This window comes from Hordeum vulgare, chromosome 7H (assembly GCF_904849725.1).
Source record: "Hordeum vulgare subsp. vulgare chromosome 7H, MorexV3_pseudomolecules_assembly, whole genome shotgun sequence".
Lineage (NCBI taxonomy): Eukaryota > Viridiplantae > Streptophyta > Magnoliopsida > Poales > Poaceae > Hordeum > Hordeum vulgare.
This window is the reverse complement of record NC_058524.1, coordinates 563825057-563842507: the sequence shown is the minus strand read 5'-3', so window position 1 is coordinate 563842507 and position 17451 is coordinate 563825057. Positions and strand designations below refer to the sequence as shown.

General features: G+C 46.2%; 1 protein-coding gene across 2 annotated transcripts; it reads left to right on the top strand.

The window, feature by feature from the left end:
- The first annotated feature begins 731 nt into the window (after positions 1 to 731).
- On the top strand, positions 732 to 6037 carry LOC123410679 (zinc finger CCCH domain-containing protein 46). Of its 2 annotated transcripts, none has more exons than XR_006613071.1 (11): positions 732 to 1088; positions 1223 to 1457; positions 1572 to 1657; positions 1753 to 1851; positions 1948 to 2041; positions 2468 to 2679; positions 2860 to 3017; positions 4108 to 4291; positions 4641 to 4704; positions 5543 to 5695; positions 5786 to 6037. XR_006613071.1 is itself a non-coding variant. In XM_045103619.1 (11 exons), exons 1-10 carry the CDS (start codon positions 1045 to 1047, stop codon positions 5588 to 5590), a joined length of 1224 nt encoding a protein of 407 aa, XP_044959554.1. In that variant the 5' UTR covers positions 789 to 1044; the 3' UTR covers positions 5591 to 5620; positions 5734 to 6037. The 2 variants fall into 2 exon arrangements, 1 of the variants encoding a protein (XP_044959554.1); XM_045103619.1 differs by having other exon boundaries at positions 789 to 1088; positions 5543 to 5620; positions 5734 to 6037.
- Positions 6038 to 17451: the final 11414 nt, after the last annotated feature.

Below are 17451 nucleotides of genomic sequence, written 5' to 3'. Positions count from 1 at the left end.
TCCATTTTACATTTTTATATACTTATTCAACATTTTTTTAAAATACTTGCTCAACATTTTCCAAACACTTCTTCAACACTATTGTGTACATGATCAAAATTTTCCAAATACTTGTTCAACACTTTTATATATGCTAAAAATCAACTGACGGATTGTTCGGATGCATCCGCCGCCGCCTCCACTTGTCACGTGCCTTTTTGGGCCCACACTCAATTCTATGTCAAGAAGCATCGTGTGTTCGCTTTCACTGTCACCAAGGGACTCACCAGAGGTGCTATGCAATAAGTATTGTGTTGTAATGAGGTTTTGCAATAGAACCTATGCCGCAGAAAAACAATCTGCAAAACAAAAAGTGTAGAAGAAAATAAAACTGCAACAAGATTTTTGTTTCAAAAAGAATTTGCCGCAGGACCTTTGTTGTCAAAATGTTCTGCAAAAGAAAAAGGTTAAAAAAATTTTACGCAACAAGACTTCCGTTGCAAAAAAAATCCGCAACAAAACCTCTATTGCAAAAATTTCTGCAACACGAGGTTCTGCAATACAGTTGTTGTTGCATTGGTAAAGACGAGGTTGGCAAGTGGTTGGCAACTAACGAATGGAAAAGATCCGCCAGTCAACGCATAGCGTGCCCCATACTTGTTCAATATCTTTTCAAATATTTCTTCAACATTTTCAAATAGTTATTCAACATTTTTAAAATAGTTCTTCACTATTTTTCAATAGTGCTTTTTGTAATAGTTCTTCACTATTTTTCAACGGTGCCTCCTGGCCCTGCGGCCCAGCGATTACCATCCGTCAGCTCCGCGCCGCCCTTGCGCCGACCGGACTCCGCGCCCGCCGCGGCTTCTCACCGACTGCCAGCCAAGGAAAGCCCCGCCGCCTCGCGCCGCGTCGCGTCCACGCTACGCTGATCCGTCAGCGGAGTGAAGTACTAGTAGAGTGTTTCCGGCGGCGGGGCGTTTCAGAGCAATCTCGACGCCCCTAAACCCTAGGTACGACTCGCCCGGGCCAAGCGCCGATCCCGGATCGACCCCTTCGCCGGCGATGAACCGGCGGCCGGAGCTCTGCAGGAACTACCAGCGCGGCAGGTAACCCTATCCGTCCCCGCTCTGATTCCACCGGGGCCACCGATTCCGATTGGTTGCCCTTGCCCCTCCTGGCTCCGACGAGGGGATTCCTGTGTGCTGTGGATTGTAATGCTGTTTCTGGATGATGCGTGCAGCTGCAAGTACGGGGAGCAGTGCAGGTTCGTGCACGCCAACTCCAACCAACACCAGCAGCAGCAGCAGGCGAAGCCCAACCCCTTCGGGTTTGGCGCCGGGAGCAGGCAGCAGCCGCAGCAGTCGTTCGGTGCGCAGTCCCAGCAGTTTCAGCAGCAGCAGCAGAAGCCTAATCCGTTCGGGTTCGGAGTGCAAGGCGGTGCCGCCCAGCAGCGGAACGAGTCTGGCCCGGCAAAGGTTAGTATACTGTAATGGGGAAGAGATCCTCCCCTGTATGACATTTTCATCAATTGCACAATTCTGTCGTTCATATGGATAGATGCATGTGTGACTAGTGGATTGTTGTGTCAGCCTTTTCAAAATAAGTGGGTGAGGGATCCCTCGGCGCCACAGACAAAGCAAGGGGAGGCGCAGCCAGCACCGCAGCCGGCCCACACGTGAGTCGCGATGCCATGATGCTATAATACTTTTGATCTTGCTTGATTATTCTTGGTTATGGACGAGTCACTAACGTCGCAAGTTGTTTTCCCAGATCATGTACAGACCCTGAGTCCTGCAGGCAGCAGATATCTGATGATTTCAAGAATGAGGCTCCCCTGTGGAAGCTTACTTGCTATGCTCATCTCAGAAGGTAAATCACCCCTTATGCTGAATTCTCCTTCAACAACTGCCCTAGGTAGGCCATGTAGATGTTTATGCGCTTAATATTTGGCGTTTTTATGCACAGTGGTCCTTGTGACATTACGGGGGATATTAGCTACGAGGAGCTGAGAGCTAAAGCATATGAAGAGGGCAAGCAAGGGAAACCTATGCAATCAATAGTAAGCTTACTGGCACCACCGTCCTCTCTTTCTCCCTGTTTCATGCTATTTTTTGGCATTTTCAAGGACGTGATCAAGCATTACCATGACTGCATTGTTCTGATCCCAAAGGTACTAGCACAATGCTATGTAACATAATTTCTTACATGGAACGTTATGTTACATTAGCAGTGGTTACAATATGTCCCATGTGTTTCCGCATTCCTGCTTTATTGTCATTGGTAGAGCAGTGGTTACAATATGTCACAAAGGAGATACGTGGACCCTCCATGCCCATGAAAATGTTCCAACATAGAGACTTCTAAATGTTGATTGAGCAAAATAAATAGAATAGATCACCTTTGTAGATTGGTCCTATAAAATTGGTTAATCGTTTCAGAAACTTCTTAAGAACAAACTATCATTTCTTAATTTTTCTTTCTTCAGGTTGAAGGAGAAAGAAATCTACAAAATGCGAAGTTGATGGAGTTCACTAATTTGCTGAACAAGGCATGTTCAACACCAAGCTTTCCTACTGCAGGCTCCTTCCCAGAAGTGAAAAATAACTCAACCTTTGGGAGTTCTCAAACTAATGGACCACCTGTGTTTAGTAGTTTCAATCAACTTGGAGCAGCAACAAATTTTGGATCTGGGCCAAGGTAATACTCTGATTATGGTCTTGAATAAACTGTTGATTACTCTGTTAGTAATCGGCGTTTTCCAGAATACTCGGTGACCATATATTGTTATGAATATTACTGGTCATTTTCTTTGCAATATGATTGATCATATTTATCGTGTTCTTGCATTTATAATCTGAACTAATGCATCTTATGTAGAACTGCCGCACCAGGTGTTCCAACCAATACCATTTTCGGTCAGCCTACACTTACTTTTGGTCAGTCTACCCAGTCTACTTTTGGTCGGTCTACACAGTCTACTCCATCGTTTGGTGCCCCTACTTTTGGCAGTACTGGGATGAAATTTGGAGTTCCAGGTATATGTCTTAGTTGATCTTTGCAACCGTTGTTCTAGTTTTTGGGTCTAACTTCAAACTAGCTTCATGATCGTATTGTATATAGACGTATTAATGAATAAAGCAATTGAAATTACGGTCTAATATGTGCTGGGCCTAGAAATTTTACTTACTTTTCTCCTCAAATTGTGCTAACTGTCATGAATGTTTGTATCTGTTCACCACATGCAAACGGGTACAGCGAAATAATCAAGATGAAAGGCCTGTTGAATGAAAATGCAAAGAGAATATTTCCATTTTTCCTTTTGATGTACAATGTCAGAATTTTTTCTTCTGTTACTCTTTGGCTCTTGGCATAAAATACATTTAATTTGAAATTTTGAACACATGTTATTTGAGTAGTATATATAGAATTTTTTTTGGATATTCTTTCATGTGAATATTGTGCTCAAACCTAAATTGATTGACCATCAAGAATGGTTCCGTAGGGATATATTGCCCAAGATGAACCATAAAATATAACCGAGGGTCTGAAATCAGATTACTTTTAACTTGTTATATCCTGTCTCCCGATGCTGTCCATCTATTATGATTTCTGACCGTTAGATAAGTTTTGGCACATATTGATAAATGAATCTTATACAATCATTTCTGTCAAGTCCCACAAGTATGTTTCCATCTTGTGTATGCGTACCATGAGGAACCAGGTTACTAGGAATGAAATCTGAGTGTAAATATTTGTTCCCCTGTACTACTGTTGCATGATAAAATTCTTTTGAAAAATGATACAAAGGATAATTTCACAATATTGCTACAATTATTATTCCATAGCAGGAACTTGTACTGTTGCATGAAAGAAGGTGGTGCATTTGGCATTCATTAAGTGAAATTATGACCACTGGACAAAGAGATATGCATTAGCACAAATACATTGCACCTGTTCAAAATTTCGTTCTTTTCCTTGCATATTAAGTATTCGACAAACTTTTTTGCAATAGATCCTGTTATTTTCACCCTCTTATGGTTATAAACATTTGCTTATATCGCTTCTTTAGGAGATCTGCAGAAATTTTTGTGCTTGGGTGCCTTTTTAACCTTTTAAAACTTGCAGATGCATTTGGGAGCCAGACGTCAAAGCAATCATTTGGGAGTTACCATAATTCGAGCATGTCCAGCAACAACAATTTTCCGAACTCTATTTCCTCTAGCCATCACAGAGACATTGATAAGCAGTCAGTAGAATTACTTAATGGGATGACACCTCGTACAAGTGCCATGGACCAGGCACCTATTGAGTAAGTTACTTCATAGTTCTAATTTTTATATGTACTCTTGGCAAGACCCATAACTCATTAATGAAAAATAATTGGACACAGATTCTTAGATCATGCGGTGATGATTTTCAATGTATTACTATCTTTATTAATATTCTTTGTAGAAATATTATTAGCACAAGTTTCAATTAATATTTGTACTTCTTTAATATAAAACTATGCTTCTGGGTAAGACATGGTTTTAGGAGAATATCAAAAATCAATTAAACCTGTTGTTGGTTTTGACTTCTGAGTTTATAAAATATCTACCTGTAACAGAGTGAAGTTTCACTGCTTGTGCTTACCCGTCCCTTGTGTTTTTATTCAACAGAGACAGTAGAAACGATAAACAGGATGATAGCATTTGGCTGAAAGAGAAATGGGAAATTGGACAGGTGTGGCTACTTTCCTCATATACTTCTATGGTTTTATTTCTTAAGAATGTTTGGCCACAAACAATTGTCTTTCCTGGTGGCAGATTTCTAGTTGTTTCAGTAAATTTCTCTTCACCTTTTAGGCAAGATCTTTCTAGTTGTTTTTGTAAATTTCACTTCACCTTTTAGGCAAGATCATACCACTTCTTACTCATTCACAAGCTGCGGCATGCGTGCATAGCTAATCTCCATGTTATCTCCAACATCTATATTGATGGCACACATGTTTTGCTGCTTCTTTTTCCAAGGCATAATATTTTAGTAGTTATTAGGAATTTATGCCTCGTTGTTTTATCTGTTTACTTACATTATGTTGAAGTCTATATGTGGACTGTCTAGCCCTTTCCATCAGTTATGACTTTATGGTTGCGTCGTACTCCCTCCGTTCCAAAATATAAGACCTTTTAGAGATTTCATTAGAAGACTACATACGGAGTAAAATAAGTGAATCTATACTCTAAAATACGTCTATGTACATCCGTATGTAGTTCATAATGCAATCTCTAAAAGGTCTTATATTTAGGAACGGAGGGAGTAATACATTGCAGTATGTTCTGCTCCTGTGTGCTTTATTTTAAATGTATACAAACCATGGCAAGCACATATGAAGTTTTTTATTCTGGACGATTAGGCATTTCTGGCGGGAGTCTGAAAAAAAAACGTGAAACTTCTGCTAGGAGATAATACTAAATTCCTCATCGTTTTGTATGAAAATTGTGTATAATAAATGGTACTGTAGCAATAATTTTTTTATGTCATCAAGTTTGTGGCATTTGATTTACACGAAACTCCTTTTCAGATACCACTGGACGAGCCGCCACAGAGGCATGTTAGCCATGTATTTTAAGAACTGGAGGGAGAATTTTGCATTGTGGAGGTATGATCCAGTCAGTGCCCTTTAGTGGCCTCTTTCTGTTTAGTTGAGGTGGCATCAAAGTCTTCTCCTCGCGAGGTATATATGTCTGACTTTTGATCCTTGTCTCCTTGAAGAAATCATCGTCTGCCGGTTGTCACAGCATATCGATTTTCTGCTATGTTTCAGCTCGGTAATGATACGGCGAAGCAAGCTAAGCTGGAGAGTGTACAACAATGTAGATGAAGGCGGAACGATTCGATGCGGTGCTTGGCACCACCTACTTTTGCTTGCCCCCGTTTACGGAAGGCGACTAGAGCTAGAAACCAAACAGTTGAGCAGTCTCAGTAGTAGTACTTCGTAACATGTGTGTGTGTTTCACGCCTTATTCATGAAATGATATATGGAGGAAAACAAAAAGGAAAAATTGTGAGGAGTAAACCAACTCTTACCACTATGGAATCACAGGACCGCGTGAAGGTCGTCATACTCTCCGGAAGTTGGATACTAGCACCTGCTTCGAAACTCAATGCGCGTACGTGAAATGACTGGATGACAATCCAGCAGCACCCCTTGGGTCGTTCATGCTCCAAGCATAATGATATTCCTTTTTTTTTTGTGTGCGCTGGAAGCATAATCATCTTCCTAGCAAGCCCGCATGAGTTTTTGACAAGTTGCTCTTTTCGTCTGCTCCCAAGCCTGAAGAAAACGTGCTCATGCTCATGCGAAGCCATCTTCGGATTTGTGTTGTACAGTACCATCGTCAGATTTCTGCGGTGCCATGTGCCCCTGTGCAAGGCCGAGAAAGGTGGGCAGGACAGGAGCGACGCGACGCCACGTCCACGCGTGGGCGAGGCCTCGTCCTCACCTACCAGTACCACCGTCCTCCGCCATTACTCGCCGCCTAGCTACTGCTGCGACTCTGCGAGGACGGCATCCTTGCGTTGCATGCATGCTCCATTCAGTGCAATGTTGGAAGCTCACGCAGGCGCATGTTGCCTTTTCACTTGGCGGAGTTTTTATGCCGATACGGACGCAGTAACGAGTTATTGGGATGCTCCTCCTCCGTGTCCACCAAAAACGTGCTAGGCTGGGCAAGCAGCCACGCATACGTGTCACTCTACATTGGCTGTTTAGCATAAATGGAAGGGAAAGTGCGTGAAGCAAGAAACACGACGCACGACGGGAACATGCATGTGCGTGTGGAAGGAGCTCGTAGTAACATCCACCGTTACGACCCTTCCTTTTGGGTTTTGGTCGGTCCCATGGTGCCCGAACAAGGGGCTGAAAAAAAAGAGGCGAGCGAGGGCCTTTGCTGCGAAAGATGCGCACGACGACTGAGATCATCACTAGGGCTCAACAAGGAGGGGGGAAAAGTCCATTGCAAAATGCAAAAAAAGGAGAGAAAGCGTGAAACGAGCAAAGCATCGTCTTGAGTTCAGGCGCCATGTCAAAGAACGCTTTCTCCGTGTGAAGCGTTTAGATCATTCTACTTACATACCTTAGTCATGAACATGGAGGAACCAAAGTAAACGGGAACTGATTCTAGCAAGGGCAGCCCTAGGCGCCGGCACGGTTTTGGACCAATCGATGCCTAGCCGTTTCATTTGGACGCATTCAACCATTGGATTGGGACTTTCTTTCCCGTGTCTTCTTTTTCCTCACATTCCCCACACTCACATCTTCATAGACGAGCAGAATGACCGACCTCGAAGCAGCACCCCGTGCGCTTGTACGTCGCCACCGGTCGTCGTTCTCACCACCGGTCGCCGTCCTCGTCCGCAGTTGCACCTTCTTTGCTGGATCCACGCATGCAACAACTTTCGTCCGCGATTGCAGCTTCCTTGTTGGCGGTGGCAGCTCCGGTAGGACGCCCACAACTCCGATAACGCCGGTCGCCCGTCGCAGCACCCCGACCGCTGTCACGGGTCGCAGCTCAGTCGTGATGGATGTAGCAAAGCGTTATGTCGGTTGTAGCAAAATAAAACACCGGTTATCGCAAAAATCGTGACGCTATGTGTGATGTAGCAAAATATGACACCGTTGATAGCAAAATGTGGTGCCGATTGTAGCAAATTTCGATGCCGGTTAAAGCATGTAGCAAATTACGACATCGGGTATGGACACAACTTCGCCGGCCATGCCCGTTGTAGCTTCGCTCTCCATGAAGAAGTTGAGACAAAGAGAGGGGTGCAACCCGCCATGTCGTTGGTTGTAGCAACATGAAACACCGGCTATAGCAAAAATCACGACGTCATGTGCGATGTAGCAAAATGCGACACTAGTGATAGCAAAATACGGTGTCGGTTATAGCAAATATCGAGTTCTTACTGTAAAAAACGAGATGGATCCCACGAAAACAGGAGGAAGAAGAAGCGGAGAAGAAAGGAAGAAAAAAGATAACGAGCGTGAGTGCGAGTCAGTCTCCACATGAATGAAGGAAGCGAGTGATAGCAATAACGACCGACCGAACGTGTAGACGCGGAACCCACCATGTCGTTGGTTGTAGCAACATGAAACACTGGCTGTAGCAAAAAATCACGACGCCATGTGTCAGTGGCGGAGACAGCACCCGGCGAGCCGGGGCTGCTGCCCGGGCTCCCATGGGGCATGTGAATGGAGCTCTAGTAGTGAAACATGGTTTACTTCATAGTTTTTTGGGCAAAATCTAATTAACTTGGCATCATGTATATCTTGCCCAGGCTATAAATTTGAGCTGGCTCCGCCACTGCCATGTGTAATGTAGTACAATGGACATTAGTGGTAGCAAAATGCGATGTCGGTTGTTGCAAATTTCGAGTTCGTACTGCGAAAAAGGGATGGATCCCATGGAGGCAGGAGGAAGAAGAAGCAGAGAAGAAAAGAAAAAAAAGATAACAAGCGTGAGTGCAAGTCTGTCTCTGCATGAATGAAGGGAGCAAGTGATAGCAATAGCGACCGGCCGAACATGTACTTCCTCCGTTCCATAATATAAGTCTTTTTACTTTAGAATGTAGATTCACTTATTTTGCTTTGTACGTAGTCCTTTAGGCCTCGTTTGGTTAAGGAGGATTGGGGAGGTTTTGAGAGGAAAATCCCCGGGGGGTCCAGAAACCCCACAGATCCTCGGACGCCCATTTGGTAGGAGGGGTTTGCTTTGCCCAATCCCCCCGTTCCCCTTCAATCCCTTCTTATTCATGTGTTTCAAAAACCCTCTTCGGAGGACTAGTGGAAGCAAAACCCCGGGGATTTGAGAGGATTGGGTGGAACAAAGGGATTCACCCAATCCTCTAAAATCCCTCCCTCTTAAAACCTCCCCAATCCCCCTTAACCAAACGAGGCCCTTAGTGAAATCGAGTGAATCACACTTGTCAGGCCGGGAAATCACGAGACCGCGTGAAGGTTGTCACGCTTTCCGGATGTTGGTATGGTTTGGAACGAGCAATGCTAGACTCACACGGGGATTACGCGGTAGTTAATAATTGATTGGCTGAGATTATGTTAAGTGAGTGCGCTTGTGTAAGTGGACGACAGTCCATGAGCACCCGCTTTGGTCCGTCATCGAAGAAGCATTTTCTTCATAGCAAGCCTGCGTGAGTTTTTCACAGCTTTGTACTGCACTACGTAGCATTTCGTTTGTTGCCAAGTTTGAAGAAACGTGATCATGCCAAGCCAACGTCCACGTGTGCTCCCTCCGTTCCTAAATACTACTCCCTTCGTTTCAAAATTCTTGTCTTAAGTTTATCTACATATGAATGTATCTAGTCACATATTAATATTTACATTCTAGTCACATATTAATATTTACATACTTCCTCCGGTCATTTTTACTCCGCATATTAGATTTGGGTCAAGTCAAATTTTATAAAGTTTGACCAAATATATATTGAAAAATATCAACATCTATAAACCAAATATACATATCATGAAACTACCTTTCGCAATGAATCTAACAATATTAATTTGACATTGTGAATGTTGATACATGTTTCTATAAATTTGATCAAAGTAGAGATACTTTGACTTCGGACAAAGCTAATATGCAGACTAAAAAGGACCGGAAGGAGTGCATTCATTTTCGACAAACTTAAGACAAGAATTTTAAGACGGAGGGAATATGAGCTTTTTTAAGATTCCATTAAAAAATTAGATATGGATATATATAGACATATTTTAAAGTATAGATTAACTTATTTTACTTTGTATGTAGTCATTTGATGTTATTTTGTAAAAAACTTATATTTAAGTATTTAGGAAGGGAGGGAGTTGATCACATGCGCTGAGACGCCACGTCCACGCGTGGCCTCCACCACCCTTCGCCATTACTAGCCGCCGCCAACCTAGCAAACGGCTGCTGCTGCGAGGACGGCGTCCTGCTTCTTCCATGCTCCACGCGCAACGTTGCTTTCATATCATTCCGCGGGCCGACACACGCGCAGACGCTCTGCTGTCTTCTTGCTCCTCTTCCGGCCTTGCCGCCAAGAACGTGCTGGGCTGGCTACTCCTACTTATTTCGTTTACTGGCTAGCATAAATGGAAAGCGAGAAACAAGGGAACGTGCACCACATGCAGCATATGTTTAGCTCATTACCAGCGTAAGACCTTTTTGAAACCACAATAGATTATAATAATCTGAATTATGAAGATAGATTATATAATTTGATTTATAAAAATAATATAGGTGGACATGTTTGGAGACCAGATTATATAAATTGTAGTCCAGGTTTTATATTGTACAATGACATGTTTGCCCTATGTTTTTAGCTGTAAAAGGTAATAATCTAGGTGAACATGTTTGGAGGACGGTGACGGTGGCAGTAGATAATTATCTCTAAGTTTCCAAGGGTAATGGGTCATTAGTAATCCATAATTTGATTTTAGCTGGGGTAGAGTAGATTATGAGTTTTTAAATAATCTGACCATCTAGTTTTTATAAACTGCAATATAATCTGTCCTGTTTGAAGACATAATAGATTATAAAAACCGAATTATATAATTTGGGTGGTTCCAAACAGGGCCTAAGCTGGAGGAGCTACAAATATCCACAGTTGGGGCATCTCCAACACTCGAAAACCATCCAACACAGTCTTATAACGACCCGCACGTGGTTCGGACGTATTTTCTCCTACAAGCCGAAGACAAACATGTGATGGAGGCTCTGCAGGAGTTTGGCGGCTCCCAAGCCCTCTTTTGACCGTCCTAACCCATCCAAAACCTTCCTCCTTTGTTCGTGTGCGTTTTCGCCCGCCTGAGCTACATGCATTAATATCATTGTAGAGCGCCGCTTCATATTGAAAACGGCTTAGGACGGAAGCGACCTCTTACTGCCTCCGTCATTAAAGCGAAGCGTCACTCGAGGTCGCGGCCCATTGTACGTTCGTCAAACGTCTTCATTAAACCCGCATGAAAGGCAAGAAACCTACTCCAGCCATACATTTGTTTACGAGCGAACCGGCATTAAATGCAACATCGAGCAAGCTCCTTTCATCCGCTCTCTATTTAAACGAGGCCAGAGGCCGGGCAAGAATTGCACCATCAAATACAACTCCCATCTTCTCCTTCTTAACCCTTTCGATGCAATCTGACGAGCACAACAAGCAGTTCTCTGGCGTAAAAGCCGATTAGGTAGGCCGTCGAGCCCGCCAGATACAAGCAAGGAAGCTCGCTGCTCGACCTCCCGCGCCTGCCCGACGAAGCAAGGTGCCGCCCCAAGCCGGCACGTGGTTCAGCAACTCACCATTCCAAGCTAACTCGCGGAGAAGTGGCGAGTTACTCCAGGTCGGCATGGCACGGACCACAGTCGCACGGGCATCGTCCTTGTCATCGACAAAACCGTGTCGTACCGCGCCTCCCGTGCACGCGATCGCACCATCTACAGTTGACGCGCGCGTAACCGCTCCATGGCGGTAGAGAAAGAAGCATGTTGCATGAAGATCGACGAGTCGGTTGCCGACACGTCCGAGTGTGCCACCAAGATGAAGGGAAAGTAGAACACAAAAGGCCACCTCATCTTGAAACCCATGTGGGCCACCGCAGGCGCGTTGCCGGCTTGTACAATCGATGACCTGCCCGGTTCTTTATCTTAGACCAACGACGGCCCCCGTCTGAGCTCTACGGAAAAGTAGGATCCCCCCTTCACCTTCGACTGGAGTATCAGACGGCTATTCCACTCCGATGAGCGATGAAAGTGAAGTGTATCCGTGTCATGAGAGCGGAGCTCCGCGCGACCGTACGTGAACATAGTTTTACCTTTTAGTTAAAACATGTTTAAAATGTAAACATTTTCATCCAGTTTGTATGAAATCCATTATGTCTATATGAAATCCGGTTATATTTGCACGAATTTTGTCCGGTTGATTTGAACAATTGTTAAAATGTGTTTGACTGCGATTGGATGGGGCCTTCCACATCTGTGTCCATGGACTTATCTCTCTTGTCCGTGAACGAATGTGGAAAAAATTACGGGTCGTCGATGCCCTAGAACATCTACAACTGGACCCCTCAAACCTTCCTCAAACTTCCGGACAGGCCGCCCGGTAACTGTCCGGTCACAAAAATTCAATCCGGACGGACCTCTCAAACTTGCCTCAAACGCCCGGGCTGACCGACACCCCCCATTTCCAGCCCAAATATGGGGCGGATATGGGGAAGCCCGGGCGCACCCGGGCACGCCTGCCTGGCCCACACTAGCACGGTCGACCCCACATATATTCGTCCTCATTCGTTGGCCGGACCAAACCCTAGCCACTTCACTCCATTCCCTACCACTCCCATCCGCCACCCAAGCTCACCTCCGGGGATCTCCGGCCTTCTCCAGCATGGCCTCCAGCGGATCCGACTCCGACTAGTCCGGATCCGTTGACTGGGGGGGTCGTCCCGTTCGGAGTGGAGCAGGAAATGGCGGTTCGCATTGCACTCTGCCGCTCCCGCGAGGACAACGCCCGACTGACGGGGGGATCTGTCCGCCGCAACTCCATAGCGTCCACTCAAAGGGCGCTTGATTCCTCTCGGGCGGGATAATATATATCCCGGCGGGCGGATCCATCGACCGGACCCGCGGACTTCGAGTACCACCGGGAACGGGTTGCCCGCTGTGGGAAGGAGAGGATAAGGATCGCCGAGGCCTATCTTGCGGAGGAAATGGTGGAGGCGGAGGCGGCTGATGCGGCGACGCGGGCGGCCGCACAAGAGGAAGCCGTCTGTGTCCGCATTTTAAAGAAACAACAACGACGGAGCACGCGCCGCCCTCGCGTGCGAGCAGAATCGGGCGGTCCGTGAAATGGCAAAACTGCCACCGAAGGAAGAGGAGGTGATCGGCAGCGAGGACAAGTTTGGCGACGGGCATATTCGGCTTGATCCGTATTGCATCTTCGACCGGTATTTCCACGACAAGGACGGCAAGTGCATCGGTAAGGACAAGGTCAGTCGTAGATGATCTCTACCATAGCCAAACATGTTAAATTTTGATAGTCCGATGACATGTTGAGCGGTAATAGAGTAGCCGGACGACGTATGTACGTCGACATAGTAGTTACATGAATTATATGGATTTAAGATATAAAATTTAAGGGGTCTGAATATAGACTGCATTATATAAGACGTGATCAATCAGTGTCTGCGAACGCAACCAACGAGTAGGGACGTTTGAGGGGACGGATTTAAAGCATCCGATTATAGATGGTCTTACAACCCTTTTAACCGGTCCCGTGTTGCCCGAACAAAGGAGAGAAAAGGCGAGCAACAACGTCCTACAGTACTCATGTGATGATGTGAAAAACGCTTTCACCATGTTCATTTACGCGGTTGGACCATGTCAAGCGGGGCCAGGCATCGACACCAAGGATCGAGCGAGCGAGCAAGCTCCATGTCCACGTAATGCAATAACATCTACACAACTTGTAATTCCGACGCCTGAGAGAGAGCATCTACAGCCGTATCTCTGAAATCTTCATAAAAAATTCGGGCAAGTAGTCTGATCACTATTCGGTCATAAAAATTTAATCTAAACGAATATTTTAAACCGGTCTCAAATGTTCGGACTAACTAGCATCTCCATTTTCAGCCGAAATATGGGGCTAATATGAGGAGCCCGGGCGCGTTGTCACGCCCAAGATGCGACCCTATCCTCAATTTGGCACGAAGGCCTCGTCAGGGATAGAAGCGCATCTCGTCGTGTCTCAAGAATGGATATCGTTACAAGTACATGTAATGAAAAGAAGAGATATATTTATAATTGGCTTACACTCGCCACAAGCTACATCAGAGTCACATCAGTACATTACATAATCATCAAGAGTAAGAGCAGGGTCCGACTACGGACGAAAACAAACAAGAAAAATAAGAACGACGTCCATCCTTGCTATCCCAGGCTGCCGGCCTGGAACCCATCCTAGATCGATGAAGAAGAAGCAACTCCAAATGAACAATCAACGCACTCGCGTCAAGTAATCTTTACCTATACCTGCAACTGGTGTTGTAGTAATCTGTGAGCCACATGGGACTCAGCAATCTCATTTCCAAAGGTATCAAGACTAGCAAAGCTTAATGGGTGAGGTATGATTAAGTGGTGAGGTTGCAGCAGCGGCTAAGCATATATTTGATGGCTAAACTTACGAGTACAAGAAATAAGAGGGGGAAGATCTACGCATAACGGACGTGAACTACTGATGATCAAATGAATGATCCTGAACACCTACCTACGTCAGACATAACCCCACCGTGTCCTCGATCGGAGAAAGAACTCACGAAAGAGACAGTCACGGTTACACACACAGTTGGCATATTTTAATTAAGTTAACTTCAAGTTATCTAGAACCAGTGTTAAACAAAGTTTCCACGTTGCCACATAACCGCGGGCACGGCTTTCCGAAAGATTTAACCCTGCAGGGGTGCTCCAACTAGTCCATCACAAATTACCACAAGCCGCATAGAAATCCTCAATCACGAAGCTCGCGATCTCGTCGGATTCTCTAGTGGAAAACCTCAACTCTGAGATTACCCAAAGCATCACCGGAATCCCGATGCACAAGATATATCGTCAAAGGTAAAACTAATCCAGCAAGGCCGCCCGACGTGTCGACAAACCCGATAGGAGCCGCGTATCTCGTTCTCAGGACACGTCGGATGGAAAAGCCTACAGGTAACAAACCTCGAGTTGCCCCGTGGTGGCCCTGCAGTCTGTCCTTTTGGGACCAACACCATCAGCACTGGCCCCCCTGTTTATGTAAAATTACTCCTCTGGTTCATGACGCCCTATGCAATTCAGTTTTAACAAAATTATTACGTTGGGCAAATGTAGAACCAATGTTGGGCCTTGCCGGAACAGCTTTAATCTAAAACGAATTATCAAGAGGGTCCCCATTACAACCCTGATCGTGTTAGGAGCGCTCATTTATGAAACATAACACCGGTAGCCAGAAACTAAGGGGGCAAAGGTGGAACAAAACACCAGGCTAGAAAGGCCGAGCCTTCCGCCTTTTACCAAGTATATAGGTACATTAAATTAAATAGCATTAATATGGTGATATGACAAGGAACCCATGTTTTTCACATGGAAGCAACTGCACCTGCAACTAGCAACGCTAACAACATGGATAAGCAAGCAGCAACATAGCCAATCAGTGGTTTGCTAGGTCATACAGGTTGAAGGTGATCATGGCATTGTTGAGAGGCTGATATTTAACATGTGGTTGGCAACGAGACATAACCGATAGAAGCGATAAAACTAGCATGGCAATGATAGTAATGGTATCTAGGGAAATGGTCATCTTGCCTGCGATCCCGCTTAGAAGAAGAACAACTCGGAGAAGTCGGCGAACCAACGTAGTCGAACGGGTCCTCACATTCCGACACGCTTGCGGAACTCTATCGAGATGGGCAAACCGGAAACAAACATCAACACAAATATTCACCACGACAAAAGCAAGACATGATGCAAACCCTAATATGATGCATGATCAGATCAAAATGCAAGGGATGGCTTGGCAATTCACCTCACACAAACTCTACACATTAAGTGAAGCTCGATATGCAACGGGTTGCATATCGACGAAACTCCACGATCAATTATTTAATTCACTCCCGATTATTTACACGGCAATATTAAATGTTGTTAACATGGCAAGGGGTGAGCGATGAACCTACATGACAACCTAGTCGACAGCACGTCGGACTTAGAACGGAGCTACGACACAAGAACATACAACACAAGATTATATGCCATGAATGCGTCATGCATGCGAGTTCATAACACGGGCAAGAAGGGAAAGAAACATGTATCGCCACGGAGAGAAAAAGGGGACCTATGGTGGCAAGACGGAAACGATGCCAGGACAACGCTCCTATCCCGATAACTCGTCGAGATACCGTGCCAACGAATAGGGAGCGCGTGCGGGAACGCTAAACAAAGATGGGGTGATCCTGATTACCGGGTTCCCATGTGTCGGGGCACAACATAAGAGGGACAACGTGCAACGAACAACATATGGTGCAAGCATACGGATCAACTCATACATCACATGCATTCAGACCACGGGCATCGTTTCAACGGTTATACCTTTGAAGCGTGTGTACGGGGCGGATCGAGTTGTTGCGGTGTAGAAGTACAAGGGTCGTCGTGGAAGTAGTGGTACTCAAGATCTTGCCGATGACAGCCGTACCCTTGGCGTAGTGGTACACGCGGTGTTGGCGAATCCGAAGGAGAACTCGGTGTGGCGCGACCAAAATAGAACAACAATCTCTCGGTTCGACCGCATATCCCCGAGCAACATGCTCAACTAGCAACAAGGACTCGGCTTCAACCGAAGGCAGCCAAGAGCCACGATAGCGGACGCGACAACAACTGCGCGTAGCTACAACATAGAAGGCTACATCAATGAGAGAGTTCGCGGGCAGCCATCTGAAACACAGCAACAGAAGGTGGTCGGGGCGGAACTCCGGCGCTCGGTTTGGGTAAGAGAGGATCCCCATGTCCAATTCGACGGCGAGCTCCAAGGGTGGTGCTCTCCAGGACGGCCACGACGGCTCGGGCCCCATCCGGTCATGGGGAGCTCCGACAGAGCAGCGGTCACGGCAGGATCCGGTCGATGACACGCAGAAGAGGAGGCAGCTGCGAGCGCTGGTCCGACTCAGGGGCCCATGAGATAGCGAGCGGTCGCTGGTTGGCAACGGCGGCAGCGACTTGCGATTCTGCACGCGCCGACGGGCACATGGTCGGCCGGTGCCGAAGACGCGGGGCTCCGGTGATGACGGCGAGGGCGGCGGCTGAATGGAGGGCGATGCGGATCAGTCCATGGAGCTCCGGCAGCTACAAGCATGGGCGAGCTCGGTCGGGGTCGATCGGCGACGGAAGCGCGGCGGCTGGGGCTCCGGCAGCGGCGGGATCGACTGGAGGCGGCGCAACATGACAGGGTATGCGGGATCGAGGGGAGGGGCTGAGCGCGTGGGTCTCCTCACTGGGCAGGTGGCGGCGCTGTCGGGACGAGGGGGAGAGGAACGAGGCGAGGCCCCTTGGCGCTGGGAGACCGAGTCAGGGAACGAGACGAGAGAGACCGGATCGAGGTCGTGCCTCGTTCTCTCGTCAGGTGGCGGCGCTAGGTGGGGAACGGGCTCCTCGCGCTAGGGTTAGGAGGGAGATGGGCCAAGAAGCCCACTGGCCATCCCTCTCCTCACCGAGAGAACACACAGGCTGGTTTTAAATAAACCAAAACGGCTTTTGAATTTGAAACCAAGGTAGAAAAAGGGGTAAGGAATAAAACTAAAAAAAACTAGGCTTCTAAAATCTTGTGCCAAGATAAGAATAAAATTGTGCACTTTTTTATAAGAGTAAAAATCAAATGTCTTTTTAAATAAAAACTCTGTTTTGAAATAAAACAAAA

Bases quoted from the DNA above. Each gene is read 5' to 3' on its own strand.
- LOC123410679 (XM_045103619.1), top strand. From the start codon at position 1,045: ATGAACCGGCGGCCGGAGCTCTGCAGGAACTACCAGCGCGGCAG. The intron at 1,658-1,752 runs GTGAGTCGCGAT...TTGTTTTCCCAG, and splicing joins GCACCGCAGCCGGCCCACAC to ATCATGTACAGACCCTGAGT. The intron at 4,292-4,640 runs GTAAGTTACTTC...TTTATTCAACAG, and splicing joins ATGGACCAGGCACCTATTGA to AGACAGTAGAAACGATAAAC.